The 23,771-nt window shown below is 37.6% G+C and overlaps 1 protein-coding gene across 1 annotated transcript in view; it reads right to left on the minus strand.

Annotated features, from left to right (window-relative positions):
* Positions 1–23,771, minus strand: part of LOC131428307 (uncharacterized) — a 94,791-nt gene that overhangs the window by 37,434 nt on the left and 33,586 nt on the right. The window contains 1 exon segment of the mRNA XM_058592165.1: positions 11,628–11,711. Within this exon segment, the coding sequence (XP_058448148.1) occupies positions 11,628–11,711 (84 nt within the window).

A 23,771-nucleotide genomic window follows, 5' to 3' on the forward strand; every position in this document is an offset into this window, starting at 1 on the left:
CAGAGAGAATAGCCGTAGCGTAGTGGTGGTGGTGATGGGGGGAAAAGGTGCGAGATAGTGCGATTAAATTTAAATACTGCTCTAGACCATTAGGGTGAAGTAAATAACCAAATCGATTTTTTGGGCCCGCGCGGTTGCGGGTGGTACTTAACTTCGGAGTGTGGTTGTTGGGAAGAACCGAAGAATAATTTGTTTTCCACTGGCGAGAAGAAAATAAATAAATATGGGGTACGCGCGTTGGAGAAAAATAACCTGTCGGTGGATTCCCTCTATCGTCTAATTGTTGATTTCCTAACCTTTTTTCCGGATCAATTACGGAGTTCTCATCGTGATGGCGTGAATTGGTTGTGAAGCGATTCGAGTAAGGTGTTTCGGTTTGCTATTTCCGAATCGACTTCCAGAATCTTTATACTCGGTTATTGAACTTTTATTTACCCAAGAATGTGCATAGTTTGCTCCATACTTTGGTTTCGAGTTGGTGTGAGTACAACTCTGTAGGAACCTCATTGGCATAGAAATGTTTCCGCATTTCGTACCAAAACGTATTCGGAGGTGGCTGCAAAAAATTTACGGGTTGAATATATCGAATGTAACAGTGTATGGTAAGTGAAAACTAAAGATTTTTGAAGCGATATTCGCTTGTATTTTTCAATACAATGAAACAACGATATACTTATGCAAGAGATTTTTTATTAAACTTATTCTGTATCATCGATACAATAGAAGAATTTGGCGCTCCGCACGTCGAGCGAATCTGTTAATAACTTCATCAATAAAACCAACGTTTAGACGTTGCAACTGAGACAGCAATTTGTTTTCAACTACCATAAGCATAAGCCACTGAAGCCTCTCGTGAAGGTGTGCATACAAGTTCTCACAGAGATAAATGTGACAGAGAGAACAACAAATCTTAGATATGAGCTGAGTAATTCGTTCTTTTCTGGAATCTGTGCAGTAACTTATGTGCATGGAAAAAACACTAACACAGCGACATGAGAAACTTGCCTGTTGACAAAATCGCTGAATATTTTATATCCGATACCTGCTTTCATCGAATAAATTGAGAATCTAAAAAATAATTTGACCGGTTGGGCAGTGCACGAGATGCACATGAGGACGAGACGCAACTGGAAAAATCTGTAAATCTGTATCGGGGGATCTAAAACATGAAAATCTGGATAAGAAATCGAAAATGTCTTTGGAACCCAAATTTAAAGATACCAAAACTCTGCATTTTTTGATGTTGTAGTTGGAAAAACGCTAGAAGTTATTTCTGCGTTTGAGCCTTTCGGGAAAAATTAAAATCCAATCTGAAAGTGAGAACTTAGTCTGATTATTTTCACTTTCGTTTTTTAGGTATTATGTAATTGGCTATCTTTTTTTTTCATTACCTTTCGTTATGACCCATCTTCCCATTTTATCAGAAGCAATTTTTGAAAGCATAGGTAATTACGCTACACTGATTGCAAGAAAAAGTGAGCATAGACAAATCTTTATTAGCGAATAGGACATCTGTGTTTGCTGTCCTTGATATTCTCTTCTGTGTAAGTTTTATCCTCTTTTTAAATCAGGATAATGTTTTTATTTCGAGTAACAACAGTATCATTTAATATATTTTAGCTCAATCATTACTTAATTTTCAATCCACGCTATCAAAAATCTGTATTTCTTGCCTAAAATCTATAATCTGTATATACAGAATATTGGTCACAAATTTATCTGAAAAATCCCTAAAATACAGTTTAATCTGTGTATGTGGCAACCCTGATTGGCTATCCCCTTGTCACAAAAAGCCCCTTTGCATTTTTTGTCTGGAATGTCATTTGATTCCAATAGTTCTTACCGATTTCGCTCGAATGAATATACACATGCTTCTTTTCATGCGGAGAACAGGTACAGCGTAAAAAATAACCAAAAAACCGCATAGGGGAGACCGGGGCTAGTCCGAACACGGGGATAAACCGGACAGCTTAAATATCTTTTAAATCAGTAATTATTTCGATCCATGGATTGACTTTGTAAATGTGCTTTTATGTGACAAACAGAGGTCAGTTAGCTGGATGACAGTAAGTTAATTCAGTTTGGCGTCAATCGCGTTTGTGTCAAAAGGTGTACATTTTTTACTAATTTTTTTCTTTAGGGTTTTTTTTTAAATTTATTTGGTTTATGTGCATTGCAATGACGGTTTGGTTTGGGCTTTCAAATGTTTATTTCATGCTGCATTCAGTGATTATTGAGTGCTTTCGATGACGTGAGACACAAAACTATTTTTGAGTCTCGAAGATGAATTGTCTGTGCGGCGCCTAACCGGACAAAAAAGTGGGGCTCAATCGGACACATAATTTGCGACTTGAAATTCTGAGCGAAATCTTGAAACATACCTAAACATTGATATCTCTATTTCAATTTTAATTTTCATTAGATTTACTATAAATGTAATCAAATCGTTCATTATATATAGCGAAAAAATCAAATAGGCTTCAATGAAGACTCTAAAGGCATTTTCAACTTCAATTATTTGGTACTGCATGTCAAGTTTCTAGACAATACCTATATTCCCGGTAAACAGGTTTATGTCCCATGCAAGGTTGAAACCAACGGACAATCCATTTTATTTCTTTTGCGATCATTAAGTTATCTTAAAATTTGACACTCAGTAGTATTTATTAGTTAAGACAATTTCTGACACGAATTTGGGCTCATTTTTGATACAAACTCACTCAGATTAATTTGGGTAGTTCATAAAAACAAACCATTTGAACTTGAAACAATTGTGCGAAGAAAAAAAATGTTTTGTCGCTTACGTCACTTGTGCGATTATATCTTCGAACCGTCAAGTTTGAGCCATACGATCTTTGAACTCGATCCACAACACAATATTAGTGTCGAACGAGCCTAAAATATTGAAATCGTTCCATCCATATCTGAGAAAATTGCTCAGAAATGAGTTTTGTCGTTTACGTCACTTATACAATTATATCTCCGGAACCAGTAGTGTGATAGCCATTTGGTATTCAAACTCGATTAATGACCCAATAGTAGCTTTCAAACAAATCTAAGCTAGTAGAAATCAGTTTAGCCATCTCTGAGAAAATTGAGTGGAAAACCGATCGGCGTTTTGTCGGATACGTCACTTATACCACGATATATCTACTGAATTAGAAGTTATCGTCATTTGGTATTCTAACCTGATCGATGACTCAATAGTAGCTTTCAAATGAGCCGAAGCTTGTTGAATGTGGAAAATTGAGCAACCGGAAAGAAGTTCATCTTGTCGGTTACGTAACTTATGCCATTACTTTGCCGAAGACAGAAGTAACAGTCATTTGATCTTCCATCTTAATTGATGATCCAGTAGTAGCTTTCAAACGATCCTAGGCTTGTTAAATGAGGTTCAGAAATCTCCGAGAAAATTGAGCGGAGATAAAATGTGCCTTTTGTCGGTTATGTTTCTCACACCATAATATCTTCGGAACTGGAAGTGATAGAGAATTCATCTTTGAACTTGATCAATAACCCAGTAGTGGCTTTCATACAAACCTAGGCTTATGGAAATCGCGCATAAAAAAATCCACAAAACTTCGAAAATTCCCTCAAAAACCGCATAACTTCGAAAATTTGCTTAAGAACTATTTAGTCGAATCTAGTCAAATTGATAATATTTTAAAACCAGTGGCGCTTCGTTCTTATGTGCATCTCGTGCACTGCACAACCGGTCAAATTTGAAGTAAGTGCATCTCCACCCACATTCAAATATTTTTTAGATTTTCTATTAATTCGAAGAAATCTGGTCGGATGGTATCGAATAGATCCTAATGAGAGATTTTGTCCACAGTATAATCCGTATAAATTCTTTATAAGCTGCTTGCAGTTGCTGGTCGATGACGATCTATTCATATCACATTGCCGTGGCCAATACGTGGCGCTCTGAACTCGAGCACTTTGCCTTGTGCACCGAAATTGAGTTTATTTACTCACATTTCATATTTCTAGTATCTCTTGTCGCTGTGTTAGTGTCTATTCCGTGCACATGAGTTACTACACAGATTCAACAAGAGTACGAATTAGCTGCTCTGCTCAGCTTTGAGATTTGTTATTCTTTCTGTCACGTTTGGTTCTGTGAGAACAATTAAACTTGTACTTGCGCACCTTCAGGAGAGGTTACAGTGGCTTATGCTTATGGAAGTTGAAAACAAATTGCTATCTTCGGAGATGCCAGGTTCATAGATTAATCTGAGATTCGCAGATTCCCGAATTTTAAAAATGACATTTGTTTTCACGGAATCACTTCAGACAATGAGCCCTCTAAAATTCTTCAAATTGCTAAAGAAAAAAAGTCCTACAGGGTGCTCAAAAGTGGCAGGATCTTTGGTTTTTTTGTCATGATTTTTCATTCCTGATATTTTTGGCTGCTTCAGTTGTAACGTAGAAGCAGTTTTATTGCTGACATTATTGACAGATTTGTTCGACGTGCAAAGTGCCGAATTCTAATATTGTATCGATGATACAAAATAAGTTTAAGTTTAATATCACAATCGAATATCCATTCCTCAATCTTGAGTTTTCACTTGCAACGAACTGTTACATCTGATATAATCAATGCACAACCCGTAAATTTTGCCACGAGATGCTACTGTTTAAAACATTTAGAAGTACATGAAAATTTTTGAAATAATTTTTGAACATCTTTGTGACAAATTCAAACCAATTCTGACACGATTTCCAAAAGGGTTTGGAACAACTTTGAACTGGCTTTCAAATGATTTTTCACAAATTGAATATATTTTAACAGGGTATTGATGATAATTTTGAGAACCATTTTCAAACAGATTCTGATCAATCAATTTTAAAACGTCTGTAAAATCTGGCCAATGTAATTATTATCACATCTCTAGAATATTGTCCCAGCACAAAATTTGGCTAACCCCTAAATGACAATTTGAGCAAATTTGCAACCCTATCATTTTTATCCATTGTTTACGATAAGTCTATTAGCCCTCATGTTGCCATTGCAATTGCTAAATTCGACTACCAGGGGCTGAACATCGACTTTCTTTTGGACTGAATGAATGGACACATTATCACGATACCAAAACTTATATTTTGGAATCGGCTACAGTAAGTGGTAAATGTCGAAATCGTCACGTAGGTATTGCCAACAAATGCCAGAAAAAAATTTCATGTACAAAAAAAACAGTGGGTGCCGTGTCGAAGCTGAACCGAAATGAGCAGATCTTTCGCTTATTACAAAATATGTTCCAAAGTCTTGCACGGTTGGATTACTAAAGCAGTCTTTTATTTGCTTACTCTTCGTGGTTCCGAAATAAATTGCATCGGAGACGGTTTATTAATTTACTCTTCTTAAATTTTTGTTTGGAGTACGTCTCCGCTGTATGTTGACAGTGACATTTTCCGAACAATGTACTACTACATAGGAAACCAAAATAGAGCAATGATCAAATCGGGGTTTTTTCAACGACATGATTCAACACTTTTCTACACTTGGAGTGACATTTCTCGAACAAGTATGAAATCACTCAAGTTTCCACATTCTGAATCATAACATACTTTCGGACCGACAGACAGCGGAACCTATTTTTGCTAATTTCGCAGCGAGCAAACAGCAAACAAAACTTGTACAAGACACTGGAAATTTATAATACAAAATATCATAGAATTAAAAATTTACACCTTGCGACAAGCTCCTGGTGCCACCACCAAAGACGATGGTGCAAAGCAGCTCACATTGCACTTCCAATGGCACATTAAGGATGTTTCACTGAAGCGCCAACGATTTTTATTTTCAACGAGTACGGATCCGGTTCAGGTTTGGGAATTTTCAAATAGAAACTGGTCTAATATCCGGATGAGGATTTTTAGTTTCAATGTGTTCGGGATGGGTACCGGTTCAGAATAAAAATTGTTCGAATTCGGGTCAGGTGAGGTTCTCTTAAAAGAGATGGTCGGGTTCTTTTAAGTAGAGAAAAATGTTCGTCTGATTAAAAGTTGAACTGCTAAGTGGCGATGTTAATTCAATTTTTACAGTTGATACATCAGTGAGCCGAAGACGAGTAAGTGGGAATTACAATACGAACATTATAAATTCTCTTTACTAATAAAAGAGTCTGGGTCATTTCGCAGAACACGATAAAATCACAGGATTTAACACTGGAAGTAAAATAGGGTAACATTAACAATAATAATCACATCACTGAATTAAAAAAATAGAATTTCATATCGGAACAATCATTCATTTAACTCGGGACAACCATCAACATCGATGACAGCATATCAGATCGATTCGGCAAGAAGGAAATGCTCTGTGTTTGGTGGAATCAGAAAGGTGTGGCAACAAATTAATGAATTAAACCATGAATTGATCGAAAAATGATCAGAATAATGGGCCTGAAGTAATTTTATTACACGGCAAAGTTATGTTTTTCACGACAATGCACCTGCACACAAAGCGAAATTGGCTCAGGATACAATCAAAGCATTTGACTGAGAGCTACTACCCCAAACGCCGTATTCACCAGATTTGGCGCCATTCGACTACCATTTTTATTCGTTGATGGGCTGAGCATAGACTGACTAGCACTTTGAGTTCAGTTTTTCGAATATCAATCGAATCGTTTTTAACCGAAATAAACGAAGCGAGAAGAAGCATTTTCGTCTCTCATTGAAACAAAAGAGAGTATCAATGTCAACGTCGCTCGTTCCCCTACGACAAAACTAAACCAATAAATTCGTCTGCAGGAAGAATCAGTTGCATTTTAATTCTGATTCTTTCACCGATATAATGGAAATTTGTGAAGTTTGGTAATAAAGAGTGTCTAAAATATGATAAATCGAAGTAATTATATCCAAGAACTTGGAAACCAAAACTACTATAGATACGAGTACCAACAGGAAAAAATAATTGCGAATCGTTTTCTGTTATTACAGATTTTTGAAGATTCGTTTGAATATCGACACTGCATAGTAGGTTTACGATTTTCACTGAAAAACCCGAAAATGAGTGAAAGGATAGATGAAAGAAAGAACACAATTTTGAAACTACTGTTCCGCTCTTCGTCGTTGACTGAACATGGATTTCGTTCTCATAATTTACAAGCGGAGCTGAGAGTGACATTTATATTTTTGTCATTTTGGTCTATGTTGAGTCAATGAAAATTACTTTTATTAGCTCTGATCTTGACTACAGGTCTTAAGTTCTACAAGCGTAATCAAGTGAACTAACAAAATCCTTGTACACGGTCCACACTCGTGATACCACATAAAAAGCAAAGTCTTGGCATTACATTCCTTTAGTGGAATTTGGCCTTTCTGTTTCACAGACTTTGCAGCCGATTCATAGCGTACAGAATCATTGCATGGCTAATACTGCGATCCTGCTGACACTATGAATCCTTCCAGGTAGGGGTTCAAACATACGACAACTGGTTTGTAAGACCAGTACTCTATGCATTGAACCACCAACCCAGGTCAATCAGACAGTGATCACAAATTTACATATTCCGAAAGTTCCAGGTCATCCAAAAACTACCTGGAGTTCAGGCCTTGAGATATACCAGCATAACAAAGTGTTGTTCACGGTCTATACTCGTGATACCACTCACAATAAAAAAAAGCAACTTACTGTTGATGCTATGGGTCACCCAAAAACTACTTGGGGTTGAGGTCCTCAGATCTAACAGTATAATAACCCGGGTAGGTGTAAATAGCAAACAAAGGTCAAAATAATAACAAATTTTACCATCATATCTTGGCTTGATGTTTCTGTGTTGTCATAGCGATACTTGATATTTTCGTGATATTCCATCAAGGGATCAAGACATTGTACAATATCTGTTCAACATCAAAATTAGTTATAATATCTTATTTCGTTATTGATGAGCTATTTCAATTTCTTTAAGTAAATTGATCCAGTAATTTTATCTTCAAATAAAATATCATTGAATAAACTGCATCAGAATTAGATAAGAGAAATACTTAAGATGTTACTCTATTCTAAATGCTAGAATATAAAATAATTAACAAATTCATCTTCTATAAATATTTTGTTCTTGGTTTGATATTACAATGACAGAATTCTTTATTTTGTTGCTATTTTCTCAAGCAGGCTTTGTTATAATTTTTGATATTTTAACTCTTATTTCAAACTAAATAATGTTAATTTCTACCATTGAGATGTTTGATTTTAATAACAGAATTTGGTATTGGTTTGCAAATCACTTCTACCCGGGAAGCTGCATTAATGAACTCGTGAGACTAAGGGGCTCATTGTAGATGCTCGAGGTCACCCAAAATCTACCTGAAGCTCAGGCCTTAAGATCTAGCAAAACAAAGTGCGTTAACGAGCTTATTGTTCACGGTCTATGCTCATGATTCCACAACTACGAGGTTTATTTTAGATGCTCTGGGTTACCCAAAAACTACCTGGAGTTCAGGCTTTAAGATCTACCAGCATAAAAAACTGCATTAATGAACTTATTGTTCATGTTATATACTCGTGATAAAATATGCAATCAATAAGCTTATTGTAGATGTTCTGGATCACCCAAAAAATACCTTGAGCTCAGGCCTTAAGACCTCTACAAGCAATAGAAACTGTATTAATGAACTTACTGTTCACGGTCTATACTCATGGTACCACTTACAATTAAGGGACTTATTGTAGATGTTCTGGGTCACCCAAAAACTACCTGGAGTTCAAGCTTTAAGATCTACCAACATTAGAAACTGTATTAATGAACTTATATTGCATGGTCTATGCTCGCGATACCGCTTAAAGTTAAGAAGCTTCTTGTATGTGCTCCGAGTCACCCAAAACTACCTGGAGTTCAGGCCTTAAGATCTACCAGCATAAATATGCAAATATGAATTTACTGTTCACGATCTATATTCGTGATACCGCTAACAATTAGAAGGCTTCTTGTAGATGCTCTGAGTTCTCAAAAAACTATCTGGAGTTCAGACCATAAGATCTACCAGCATAAGAAATTGCATTAATAGGCTTACTTTTCACGGTATTCACTCGAGATACCACTTAAAAATAGAAGACTTCTTGTAGATGCTCTGGATCACCCAAAAACTATCTGGAGCTTAGGCCTTAAGATCTACCAGCATAAGAAACTGTATTAATGAACTTACTTTTCGCTGTCTATATTTGTGATACCGCTTAAAATTACTAAGCTTATTGTAGATGCTCTAGGTCATCCAATAACTATCTGAAGTTTAGGCTTTAAGATCTACCAGCACTAGAAACTGCGTTGGCCTTATTGTTCACGGTCTATACTCGTGATACCGCTTAGATTTAGAAGGCTTCTTAAAGATGCTCTGGATCACTCAAAAACTACCTGGAGTTCAGACCTAAAGATCTACCAGGATTAGAAACTACTTGAAAGACCTTACTGTTCACGGTCTATAGTCGTGATACCACATGCAAATCATTGACTTATTGTGAATGTTCTAGGTCACCCAAAAAATACCTGGAGTTCAGGCCTTCAAATCTACCATCATAAAAAACTGCAATTATGAATTTACTGATCACGGTCTATATTCGTGATACCTCTAACAATTAGAAGGTTTCTTGTAGATGCTCTGAGTTCCCAAAAAACTACCTGGAGTTCAGACCATAAGATCTACCAACATAAGAAACTGTATTAATGAACTTACTTTTCACGGTCTATATTTGTGATGCGCTTAAAATTAACACGTTGACTGCCAACCTAAGAGATAACTCGTATATTCTGGTCGTATGAGAATGGTCGTGGCAGTCAACGTGTTAATCTAGGTCATCCAATAACTACCTGCAGTTTAGGCTTTAAGATCTACCAGAACTAGAAACTGCGTTATTGGCCTTATTGATCACGGTCTATATTCGTGATTATAAATTAGGAGGCTTCTTTTAGATGCTCTGAGTAACCCAAAAACTACCTGGAGTTCAGACCTTAAGATCTATCAGCACTAGAAACTGTATTATTGGCATTATTGTTCACGGTCTATAGTCGTGATACCACACGCAATTAAGAGGCTTATTGTAGATGCTTTGGATTATCCAAAAACTATCTGGAGTTCAGGGCTTAAGGCTTTCATTGAAGACTACTGAGAACATACATGGAACAGCTACATATAAACAGACAAGTAAGCAATGTGTAGCTCTAAAAATATGAGCAACAAACAATAAATACACTTAGAGGGTTAACCTTTTGTTGTGCTAGGGCACATAACCAATTTCACTATCTTTACGTTTCGTCTTAGACTCCTCAGTGCCGAGCAGTTCAAATTGAACTGCTTACTGCGAACTTAATCAGTTCAATTTGAGCCGCTAGGCAGACATAAAGTTATTGCTATTTGCAACACACTTGGTTATGTGCCCTAGCACAAAATAAGGTTAGCCCCTAAATGACCATATGAATTGGCCAGTATTAGCCGAAGCTTGTTTTCGTTCGGCACGCCAGGAAAGACTTAGCACTTCGGTAAAGATAGTGAATAAATTCACATCATGGGACACAGTGTAGTCCCTTAGGACAATGTTCTTGGATCTTGGAATATCTCTTATGGATGTCAATAGTATAAGAATGTACTCAGGTGGTCCTAATCGAGTTTGCGTATGGACGTAGATAGTTTTTTTATTGTAATTATACTAATATACACGAGTGGAATTGAAAAATAAAAACTTTTTTTACGCAAAAAATTAAATTTTAATTATGAAATGTTTTATTTAATTTACGCAAAATTGATTTTACGCACTCCCAACTTTGCACGTAAATTTAGGTGAATTCTGTGTATTTGGTTCGAATCAGTACAGAAGAAATGTTTCAAAATGGCAACCCTGTGACAGCCTGTCAGTCCGTAAGCAGGGTTGCCAAATACACTGGAACCTTAATTTACGTGCAAAGTGGTGCTGCGTAAATTCAATATCGCAAAAATTAAATAAACAATAAAATTTTTCGGAGATTTTTTTTTAGTTTTTTCTCAATTCCTTTCGACTTTTAGTCAGTGGCAGCAATACAACGATTACCGCCGGACAGCGGAGTCGTTTGTAGGAGTACGGTCAGGTTTTCAAGTTTGTAATGTTTAATGTGCGCAGCACTCGTTATGCAGCTGCAGGTTAGTCACCCCCTTGCTTCCCTTTCCATCCCTGGATGAATCGCCATTGCTAGGCCGTCCGTTGCGGTCATTAGGATGGCAAGTTTCCTACACGGGGACATCAATCAGCGAACGTGACAAAACTGGTTGACTCGGTTTGGAAAAGGACATGTTGGAAATCGAAGGGGAAAAAAGGTCTGTCAGTGCACGGCCCCAAAATCAGGCAATGCTCGTCCGCGGTCCGGTGGTTACTTCGAGTGGTGAATCCTGCCCAGAAAGCCGATTGACACTTGGATCGAACACCGAACCGGTTCTCTCAGACAGGTGTTGTTGTAGAAGCAAGCCGAACAGTTAATGAGCAATCCCCTTCTAGGGCGGGTGGGATTTTGCATCGCACCAATAGACAGTGATTAATTTGAAAGTTTGTTTTTCTGCTTTCTTCGTGGTAAAATGGTTTGTTTGTTTGTTTGGTTTGGTTTTTCTTCATCGCCAAATGCGTCAATGTTGTTGTGTAGCACCGGAGCTAAAATTACCACTCCGTGAAAGTCCGGTCCGGTCTGATGAAACAGCATCAGCAGCAGCCAAGTTGCCCTCAACACCTGTCCGAGTCCGAGTTGCTGAAGATGGGGAAAACAGAAAACCGAACGGAATAAATTCACGCATTCGACTTCATCACCCCTAGGCTGTCGATCGGCTGATTTCGACGGTGCTGCAATGTCACCTCGTCGTCCTAATCTTAGATCTTAGCGGCGTATAAATAACAATCCAGACTTGGCCCCGTTTTTTTGCAGTCGATAACTTTCACCTAATTTCGGTGTGGCGAAAAAAAAGTTATCGCAGATCAAAACCTCGACCCTTTGCCGTTCGTTCGTTCGTTCGTTCGTCGCGGCTCTAGGAAGCAAATAATCTACCGAACTTGGCTCCTCGCTTGGGTTGCAGTTGCAAGTGCGCCACTACACTAAGCGACCCTCAGCGACCGCGATCGTTTGTGCATACTTGAGATTCTCAAGCGGTGCTGAAGTGTTTTGACATCCGCGATGCAACGCAACGCGCAGCGCACATTCCAAGGCCAATGTCATTTGGCGTGTGACGATCGCTAGTGTATGTGTGTGTATGTTTGTTTTTCCGAAGGGCACTTCCCTGTTCCCGTCGGCACCGTCCGAACCGTGTCGAGCTCAGATCGCAGGTCGTTGATCGGATTCAATCGGATTCGAGGTCGGAAGTCTGTCCGAAGAAATGTTCTAGATCGTAGATCTCAGGATTAATGGAAATTTGTTTTTCTTCCCTACCCAAAAAGTGTCTAGAGTCGTTTTGCGAAAGGAGAGAGCGTGGGAACGGACCAAGCGGAAAACTCGTTATGTCACTCAAGCCGCACTCACGTAGATTTTATTTTTAATTCGCAATTCTTGCCACCACAGGCAAGGCAGTTTCCGATGCCGATTCGGTAGTGAAGAAGTTGCGAAAATAAGGTGATTTTTTCCTGAGTGGAAACCTATTCATTTCGTCACCACTCTCCCCCCTCCCCCGGATGGATGGACCTAGGTAAGATTGTTCCAAACGAATTGGAAAGATTCAGAAGATTCAGCCCCCACATTTGCTTTTCTCTCTGACGATCGCCGCGATCGCGGGTTACGACTGACAACTGCGTACGTTCAGATCACACTGGCGGTCACCTATCACTATAAATATCGATACACAGCTCTTCAGCTCTGATGATGGCACTCGGACCTCGGAGCCGATCAATCACGTCTGTCATCAACGCGACAATCACTTCAGCAGGTTCACTTCCTTACTTCCAGATGGCAGCAGTTTCAACGAAACTTTCACTACACTTATTTGGAACTCAAATTCAAAAAACCAAAAAAAAATACGGGAGGATTTTGCATCATCCTCTTCCGAATGACCTAAAACTCTAAACAGCTTATCACAGCACTAGTTGACTAGAAAGTTGAGTAGTATCCGTCCGCGGTTATCCGAGGACACGGTTCACCAAACACGGCGTCGTCGTCCTTTGTTTTGGACAATTGCAGTAGTAATTCCCGTCGTAGCTTGAACCCGCGGTGCCGATAATAATGACGGTTATGATGATGGTCTCAGGAGCAAACAACAGAAAGAAAAAAAAACGTCCTGTGCCAGACTTGCCAGTAGAACGGTGCGCATTTCCGTCGCTCCGTTCGAAACCCCGGGAAGACACGACCGCGCGGCGTACAACCGAGAATGCCGAAACGCAACTATTTATAAATTGGGAGTGAAAATTTCTGAAAGCCATACAAAAAATATCGAACTTTATGAAGCTCTTACGGTGAGAACGGGTGTGAGTATGTGCGTGTGGTCAATTCCCTCACCCATACCGTACCATATTCGTGTGGAAAATGGCACGTATTTGCTTTGACGGGAAAAACCGTAGCGGTGGCATTTTCCCACTGATGTCCTCCGTGTGAGTGGAGTTCATCATACATAAATAGGCGACAAGGATTGCAATGGTGAGTGTTATTTGCGCACGAGGTTTGCGCAAGCGCACCTCCGTCGCCGTGGGAATAATAGGGCGAATCCCTGCAGTGATGCCGCATTGTCACACTCACACAGCCGCAGTCCCAGTCAGTCAGCTGCGGAGAATCCACCACCAAGTACGAGGCTCATAAACAGGACCGGATCTGGAGCAAACCAAAAAAAAAAAAAGACAAAAGTCCTGAACTCATAATCAGTTATGTAAATTACGTTAAAATTTTTCATTTAAACATCTTCATTGGCCGCGCGCTGTCTGTGTTCCACTTCTTACGCCAACCACGGCGCTCACTCGGGTGGCATTTTTTTTCTATATAACGGCGGAACCCGCCCGTCGTGGCCTAAAAATATCCCGAAACGGTGCGCTGTGATCGCCTGCCGCCGTGCTAGTTGTGGGAGGGGGGAGGGTGGATCTCACAATCTCAATGAAAAGGCACATCGAATCGATGAGAAATTGAATTGAATTCCATCTCGACAAAAAAACAAACCAAAACAAAATCGATAATAACTGAATTGAAGTGTCATTGGAGCATGATCCTCATAACGAGAAGATTACCATCTTCTTATCGCCATAGGTTTCAAAAACGAATCAGTAATTTTTCATTGATTCAAGATCAGCCAGGTTTGGATTAAAATTAATTGTTTTTACTATCGTTACGTTTAGAGTGTTCTCGAGATTCTGGAACCTATCTTCACATTATGGCAGAATCAAACGAATGCGAAAATCGCAGGAATATTTGAAAAAATGAAAAGACCAAACTTAATTTGGTTGGAATTTTATCTAATTTTAATATCTAAATCATGAACTGAATTTCCTTTTCTTTAGGTTTAATTTCGGCTTATCACTAAATTGTCGAAAGATGATATTCAAACCTAGTAGTGTTCGCGAGTTCCTATCTCATGCCTTCCTGTGTGTCTCTGATGATGACATTTAATCAACAGAACGGACTTGACTGGGTGCTGTCGCCTTCTGCGTTAGCAGGCTACATGAGATGACGGTACGAATTGGTTTTTAGGTTATACTACGGTTACGAAATTGAGGCCAGGTTCCTCCAAAAAAAAGGTGTACCGCACAAAAAACGCGTTACTTCGGAAACCCCTCTAAAAATTGCGTAGATTAGGAAAAAAGCGTAAATCCGCGGAACTTCTGGAATCCACGTAAAAAACTGTGTAACTTCGGAAAGAACATAATTGCGTAACCTTGGAAATTCGCGTAATAAACGCGTAAAAACGAGTAACTTCGAAAATCCTTATAAAAGCCTGGTAAAAATTCAACGTAACTTCGGAAATCCACGTAAAAAATCGTTATTTTGTTTTTAGGAAATCCATGTAAAAATAACAACATACCTTCGGAAATCCGCATAGCCAAAACGCGTGAAAAACCCGCGTAATTTCGGAAATTCGCATAAAAAACTGTGTAACTTCGGAAATACGCGTTCGAATAAATGCGGAGCCTCGGACATCCGCATAAAAAACGCGTAAATTCGCGAGAAAAACCGTTTAAATTCGCGTAAAATTACGTAATTTCAGAAATCCTTTCAAAATCCGGATAAAATTCAACGTACCTTCGGGAATCCACGTAAAAAAATGCGTTATTTCGAAAATCTGGGTAAAAAACAGCATAACTTCGGAAATCCGCATAGAAAAACCCGCGTAAATTCGGAAATCATCGTAGAAAAGCGTGTAACTTCGGAAATTCGCATAAAAAACTGTGTAACTTCGGAAATACGCGTTAGAATAAATGTGGAACCTCGGAAATCCGCGTAAAAAACGCGTAAATTCGCGTAAAATTGCGTAATTTCAGAAATCCTTTCCAATTCGGGTAAAAATTCAACATAACTTCAGAAATCCGCGTAACTTCGGAAATCCACTAAAAAATGTGTTATTTTTAGAAAAGTGCTTAACTTCGGAAATACGTGATAAAAAAATGTGGAAACTCTGAAATCCGTGTAAAAAAACACGTAAATTCGCGTGAAAAAACATGTAAATTCGCGTAAAATTGTTTAATTTCAGAAATCCTTTCAAAAACCGGGTAAAAATTCAACGTGACTTCGGAAATCCGCGTAACCTTGGAAATCCACTAAAAAAAATACGTTATTTCGAAAATCTGGGTAAAAAACAGCATAACTTCGGAAATCCGCATAGAAAAAACGCTTGAAAAACCCGCGTGAATTCGGTAATCATCAAAAGCGTGTAACATCGGAAATTCGCATAAAAACTGTGTAACTTCGGAAATACGCGTAAATTCGCGTAACAAAAACGTGTTAATTCGCCTAAAATTGCGTAATTTCGGAAATCCTTTCCAATCCGGGTAAATATTCAACATAACTTCGAAAATCCGCGTAACTTCGGAAATCCACTAAAAAAATGTGTTATTCCGTTTTTTAGAAAAGTGCGTAACTTCGGAAATACACGATAGAAAAAATGTGGAAACTCTGAAATCCGTGTAAAAAAACACGTAAATTCGCGTGAAAACCGCATAGAAAAACCCGCGTAAATTCGGAAATCATCGTAGAAAAGCGTGTAACTTCGGAAATTCGCATAAAAAACTGTGTAACTTCGGAAATACGCGTTAGAATAAATGTGGAACCTCAGAAATCCGCGTAAAAAACGCGTAAATTCGCGTAATAAAAACGTGTTAATTCGCGTAAAATTGCGTAATTTCAGAAATCCTTTCCAATTCGGGTAAAAATTCAACATAACTTCGGAAATCCGGGTAAATTCACGCGAATTTACGTGTTTTTTTACACGGATTTCAGAGTTTCCACATTTTTTCTATCGTGTATTTCCGAAGTTACGCACATGTAAATTCGCGTAAAATTGCGTAATTTCAGAAATCCTTTCAAAAGCCGGGTGAAAATTCAACGTAACTTCGGAAGTCCGCGTAACTTTGGAAATCCACCAAAAAAATGTTATTTCGAAAATCTGGGTAAAAAACAGCATAACTTCGGAAATCCGCATAGAAAAAACGCGTGAAAACCCCGCGTAAACTCGGAAATCATCGTAGAAAGGCGCGTAACTTTGGAAATTCGTATAAAAAATTGTGTAACTTCGAAAATACGCGTTAGAATAAATGTAGAACCTCGGAAATCCGCGTAAATTCACGTAAAAAACATGTAAATTCGCGTAAAATTGCGTAGTTTCAGAAATCCTTATAAAAGCCGGATAAAAATTCAACGTAACTTCGGAAATCCGCGTAACTTAAGAAATCCACGTAAAAATCGTTATTTCGTTTTTTAGGAAATCCGTGTAAAATAACAGCATAACTTCGGAAATCCGCATAGAAGAAACGCGCGAAAAACCCGCAATTCTCGTAGCAAACCGTGAAACCTCGGAAATTCGCATAACAAAACTGTGTAACTTCAGTAATCCGCGTAAAAACGCGTAATTCTGGAAATCCGCGTGAAAATAAAACTTGTAACTTCGGAAATCTGCGTCCCTGCGAAGATCCACATGAAAAATCTGCGTAACTCCGCGTGGAAAAAACAGGCATAAAAATAACGCGTTATTCCGGAGATCTGCGTAAAAAAATCGCGTTAAAAACACCAAGTAATCGCATAGAAAACCGCGTAAAAAAGACCACAGTATATTTGAAATCGGTAAAATTTTCTCCGAATATTCGCATTTAAATATTTAGAAAAAAGCTCGAATTTAGAATTCCTTCAAGTATTTAGAAAGAGTTCGCGATTGGATGCCACCCGGAAGTGATCGAAAAACTCTCTGTAAATTTTGAATCCATTTGATGTAAACATTGGTCTAAGGCGGGGATGATCGATGGAACGATCAGAACATGATTTAAGGACATCGGAATTTTGATTCAGTTAACTTATATCCTTCTCGGATTTAGGTTATTTGCATACGCAAACCAATTATTTACGGAATACGGAAACCCAGACAGTTGAGCTTGGAAAAAATTATTACTAGTTTCGATACTGAGTAAATCAAAGGAAAAAAATCGACAGATATCGATCAAAATTATTTAAAAATATTAAAATGACAAATTGAAGCAAACTACAAAAAATTGAAATAAAGAATAGCTTCCAGAAAAGTTTAGATAAATCTGGAATCGAATTCGAGTAAATTTAGAGCAAAATTAGGCACAATTTTTAAATTTATCTTTAAAAACTAGAATAAAGTTAATAAGAAAATCTTTTTTAATTCACCTAGTGGTGCAATGATGACTTTATGGTATTACTTATATTATCAAGAGCATCACTAGAAGACTCTGGCCAGATTTTGTTTTCAAACTTGAATAAAATCAAAAACTTTCTTTGAGTATAAATTAGCATAACCTTTTCAATTTGTAAACAGTTATGTCAAGTTGATATAGATTTAAATTTGGAAACTCTGTTCACTATACAAAATTGAACAAAGCACGTTGTGTGCTAGGCGGTGGTGTTTTTTTCTTCCGCACGAGAACATACCGATGTGTACCGGTTTTGCATCGTCATTGTATATGACGGTTTGAATGTTTTGATACTCATCGCCCTATATGTTCGGAACCGGAAGTCGGATCTGGATGAAAACGCACATCATCTTTTAAGACAATGAGAGCTTTAATTAGAACGATTTTGATTTGTGAAAATCGGTGTCACCGTTGCTGGGATATCGAAGTGAGTTCCGTTTTTGGAACTTTCTTCACTATTACCGGTGCATTCGGAAGCAGAAACCGGGGACTAGTAGTCCCAAAGTAGAGTTATATGCCCACTAACTAACAAGGTCTACCAATTAGATGCATTTACCAGTAGGTTTCAAAAAATACTAATGAAAATGAAAATTTTTCACTAATCGCGCTGTAATACCGGAACCGGAAGTCAGATCTGGATCAACTTTTCGAGGACGTTTTAAAGAATTTGAAGACCTTTTATTTGCATCTAAGTTTGGAAAAATCGGTCAAGAAATTACCGAGAATATTGAGTGATCATTTTCTCATAGATTTGCACATGTAATTCCGGAACCGGAAGTCGGATCGGGAAAAAATTCAATAGCCGTCTATGGGACCATAAAACCTTTCATTTGAATTTGAGTTTGTGAAAATCTGTTCAACCATCTCTGAGAAAATCGAGTGTTATTTGTTATTTGTCTCATACACACAGATATAAATACACACAGAGAGAGATTTTGTGATCTCGACGAACTGTGTCGAATGGTATATGACACTAAGAAAGGTCGGTTTTCACTATATAAGAAAGGCAAAAATTAATGCCAGTGATGATTTAAAAAAAATGGAACAAACTTTAAAAAAGTGTGAAAAATGTTATTAAAAATTACAATATAATCAAACAATTTTCCTTTAAAGACAAATTCATAAAATTGTTTGAAAAAAAAACTAAATAGGTTTTGAAAGAATTTAAAACTTCAAATTTCGAGTTCAAAGATAAAATATTCAAGTAACGAAGATAGCTAATATTTTCTGAATCCTGAAAAGGATATTACACGACTACCATAATATGGCAAAGATAATTTTGGCAGCAGGAGTTTCTTCATAAATATCGGGCAAAATTGCATCCTAGTCGATTTAAGCGATACGTGTTGCCAAATACACCAATTTGTGCTTATGGCAACATTTTCGTAATTGATATAGGATGCAGGGATTCTGATTGATCCTATTTCTTAACCAGTTTGGACCTACTAGCACTACTGATCTGTACATCATATTGCATTTTGCAATTGTATTTTATATTGCAACAGTAGTATTGTATCTTGTAACAAGCAGTGTTATGTGACATATCGACTCACCTAATACAAGCAACAACTGGCCGGTTGGATGCGATCGCGGCCAAGTAGCTAACACGTGTACTATTCGATCCATTAACATGTAATAAAGCCATTATGCCACCCGACTAACCTTTTTACATCGATCAATCGAACGAATCAATCGGCCATAGCTGAAACAGTACCAGTACAGTAGAGAGTACACGTGTATGTTTCCTTGTATGCATCGACTGGGAATGTTTTTTTTTGTTTATGAGCGGATAAAACGGTTACGTTCAGTGGTTCGAAGAAATTTACAGACCTAGTAGACGGTGTTGTCAAAACCTTTTCTGCTCGTTAGAAATTACGAAATTAAATACAGGCTCGTTTGATTCGGCACTGGTTTAAGAGCAGTATAAAACGATCGATGTAGAATCCGAGCAAATTCCTAATCAAATTCCAGCTTGTGCAATGGATTCCAAAAATTACGACACATTTCTTAGTACTTTATTGAGACATTAGTTATTAAAGGACTTAACGAATTAGAAATGATTATTAGATTTGTCAACAGGTCATTTTTTGGAAGTGTTATCGGAAGCCTTGCTCCGACTGACTGACCGGTAATTCCAAATCCTACTTACGGTACATTGATATTGGGTTAGCGATAACAGCTACCGAGGCTATGCCAGAACAAGGCCGAACATGTTATCGCTTGTCCTTCAAATAGCTTCTCTAATCGTACATTGGTGTGCTGGTGATCGATTGATTAGGCGTTTTCTTGGTAATTTTGAGTTTGTTTGATGGAATTCGATGAAATGACAAGTACTTCGGTTTGGCTATTTTGAAAAAACTTTTCACCAGTTGAGCACTTAATTTTCTTAAAACAACTGGTGCGACGTACACACTTCGAAAAAACCCTGTAATTTTGCATTTTACATAAATGGAACATCGCAGTTCACGCAAATTTATGTGAAAGAACATTCAATATTGTGTCTTAAATTCCATGACATGAAATTTATCGAATAAAAAAAAATGAACACTGATTGCGACGACCGCCGCACGATTTGAACCGAGAATCTTTCGATCACAAAGTACGTCCGTTGATCGACTGAACCACAGAAGCACACATCCGCTTGGTTGGTAAAAGGTGTATTTGAATGCATACAGTCGCACCGCTAGCAGAATGCAAGTTACAGTCGAAACCAGTAAAATTTCTACTGTTCAAACATGAAGTCATCACAAATGAAAATTCGTCGTCATTTGAAAAATTCGGTCTTTATCAATTACATTGTATGAGGGATTAATTCACCAGGAAATTTTCAAGTACGTTAAGCAATCAGTAAAACGATACGATGGTATAATCTTTTTTGCATTAATTATGGTTTCGGCTTAAGCGGTCTGTTAAATAAGAATGGCTGTTATATACTGCCCGACATTTCGACCACTGGTTATGGTCTTTTTCATGAGCATACGATTTTTCGACGAGGAACGATATGATATTTCCCTTGAAAAAGACCATAACCAGTGGTCGAAACGGTGTACGGTCGACTAATCATTTTTCAAAAAGAGATAATCTATGGTACTGTCTATGCAAAACCAATTACATTCCCAAGGAGTTCAAGCGCATTCAATAGTCATCGATCATTGATCACAAACCAGGAATACTTTAAAAACCACTGTCTCGATTTCCTGTGCATTCGGGTAGCACCTTGGTCAATAAGTCCCCGATTTGACAGGCAGATGGCGTTACTAACGCAAAAAAAAAATTCTCATGCCTTCAATAGAGGCATCCTTCAGATCATTCAAAATTTCATGGAATTCTATTCATAAGTGTGTTAGTTATTGTGATTTCAGTGACGCTACTTTTGAAAAATTTGAAACATTGGAGATAATAAAAAAAATCGGTTGCTGATAAACCACTGCTCTGTTTCAAGAAAATCAACCATTATTGGCTACTGAATTTGATCGTTCAAACACCAATGATGCACCACGAACTGGTCGTCGTCTCACAGCTAATCAAAAACAACTTGTCTAACGATGGCTACCTTCCATGAACTGGAATTCAAATTGCTACCTCATCCACCATAATGGCCAGATTTAGCCCCCAGCGACAATTTTCTGTTCTCAGATCTTAAAAAGGATCTTGCTGGAAAGAGATTTGCATCGAATAATGAGGTCATCACCGAGACTGAAGCGTGTTTGTTTTTCTTAGGTTAAGAAGAAATATTCTTATTTAGACCAGACTTCAAACTATTTTGATTGTTTGCCGGGTAAGAAGAAACAAAAAAGTGCTCAAAAATTAGTGTACAAATATTGGAACAGCAATGGATAAATCATTAGCTCTCCAAGTGGAATATATTGATAAATAAAATCGAAATTAAAAATTCTATTTAGACGACGGGTATGGCGTGATGGGTAAGTTGATGCCTTTCACGCACATAGGGTCAGAAAGTTTTACTGGCCCGAAGAGGTGAATCACCTTAAGGTTAAATCCTCTAACATCGGAATAACAAATAATCCTATTATCAATCATAATGATGAGATAATACCTTTCTCTTGTCGTACGCACAGCCCCATAAAAAGTTTTTTTTTTGTTTAGATATTTTCTAACAAAAACTTGTGCTTATTTTTGATACGAAACTTGTTTCAGTGCTTACGTCATATATTCGTGTTCGATACCGTCCCATGAACGAATTGGACTATCGAAATTAGGTTCAAAACGGCGGTATCACATGCCACACAGCACGCGATACCACGCACCAAGTGGCGACGACGCAGTCGATTAAATGCTATTTCTCGGTACAAAAACAGGCTCTTCTCATACGTGGCATATGCGAAAAGTGAAGGCCGTTTTGCTATATAGGAAACATTATTTTCACATGAAATAATAATTTTATCCACGTATTTGCCAAACATTTCGACAGAGAATCTGCGAAACCTGTTTGCAACGGCGTTCTTAAGTTCATCTTTACACTCAATGCTTTATCCACCGAGCCATATTTTAAATGCAAGAAAAGAAGTCGAATCTTGACTGCAATGCGAACACCATCGTCATAGTCTTCCTCCCATTCAGTAGGTCCATAAACGTCGACATAATATTGGGTGAATACTTATACACACAAAAATCTAACTTATACATTGCTTAAGAACACAACTAAATTGTGAAAGGTATCATAAAAAGAAATATGATCGGAATATGAGATTTTCCAAGTCAGTAAACTTTCATCACGACAACGCTTGGCAATATTTTGCGTTTTTGCCAAAAAATAGTTTGATTAAAGTGGATGGTAAATTCAACGTTACCTGTCATTTTTCAATCAATTGAGTAGAGTAAATGAAAATTTAAATTTGGGTTCAAAATCCAGAATCAATAAACGATCAGTTAGATGGGAAAAAGTAGCAATATACATAAAATATACAATCATTTTTTCCACAACCAAAAGCCTACAAGTTTTCAAATTCATGTACCGTTATTTTGCAATTGATATAAACTTAAACCATCCTCGTAATGAACAATGCCATGGTTGAAAATTCGATAACTTAATTCAATGTTTAACCGGTTTGATGAAAATTTGAATCGGCGGTTTTTATAAAAAATATGTTTAATTCTCCGTTAATAAGAATGGGATTCTGTGTATAGAAACTGAATCCCCATTTCTATTTTTGGAGTATCACATGCATGATCGGAAGTGGATGTCATCGATTCTTTGTAAAACTATTGACCTTCTTCTTCACAGTACACTCGTAAAGTTATGAAAACATCATTGGATTTGTTATATTCAGTCAAATAATTGCCACTTTCACAGTTTCGATCTTATCCCAATTGTTTTCAGAAAAAGGCTCTTTACAAAGAATCATTCCCTCAATGTAAACCACTGTAAATAAATAGTGAACCTTCAAAAGATTGAGTATTTTTTACAAAATTTCCTATCATTCCTATTACTCAGAGAAATAAGGAGAAAGTCGCATTCAGTTAAATAAGATTTTTGCCTTCCTAATAGAGAAAGATTATGCAATCAGTTAAAAAACTAACTAGTAACAGTTAATCCGGAGGGCCAAGCGCCATATACCAATCGACTCAGTGTGTCAAGTTGAACACAATGGCTGTGTGTTTATGTATCAAATGATCTCACGCATTTTTCCTAAAGCTGGCTGAACTGATTTGCACAAATTTGATTTCAATTAAAGGACTTAAGGTACAAATCGGAATTCCTGAATTATATCTGAATCTGACTCACGGCTATACAAAACCCTTATATTTTTCCTTCAAACTAGACTCAAAACTAATCCACTTTGTGAATCATGTTGGTTGTTGACCATACAAACCGACTTCGGCTTTCGGAAGTACCGGAAATAGTGGTTAATATTCCGTAATGGAACTTAAGGTCTTTTCAAATCCTTTTCAAAAACCCGGTTCATTATCAGTACCGTTTCGTGTCGGAATTGAGCCGGACAAGTGTGAATACACGTGTGGAAGA

Source organism: Malaya genurostris, chromosome 1 (genome assembly GCF_030247185.1).
Source record: "Malaya genurostris strain Urasoe2022 chromosome 1, Malgen_1.1, whole genome shotgun sequence".
Classification (NCBI taxonomy): domain Eukaryota; kingdom Metazoa; phylum Arthropoda; class Insecta; order Diptera; family Culicidae; genus Malaya; species Malaya genurostris.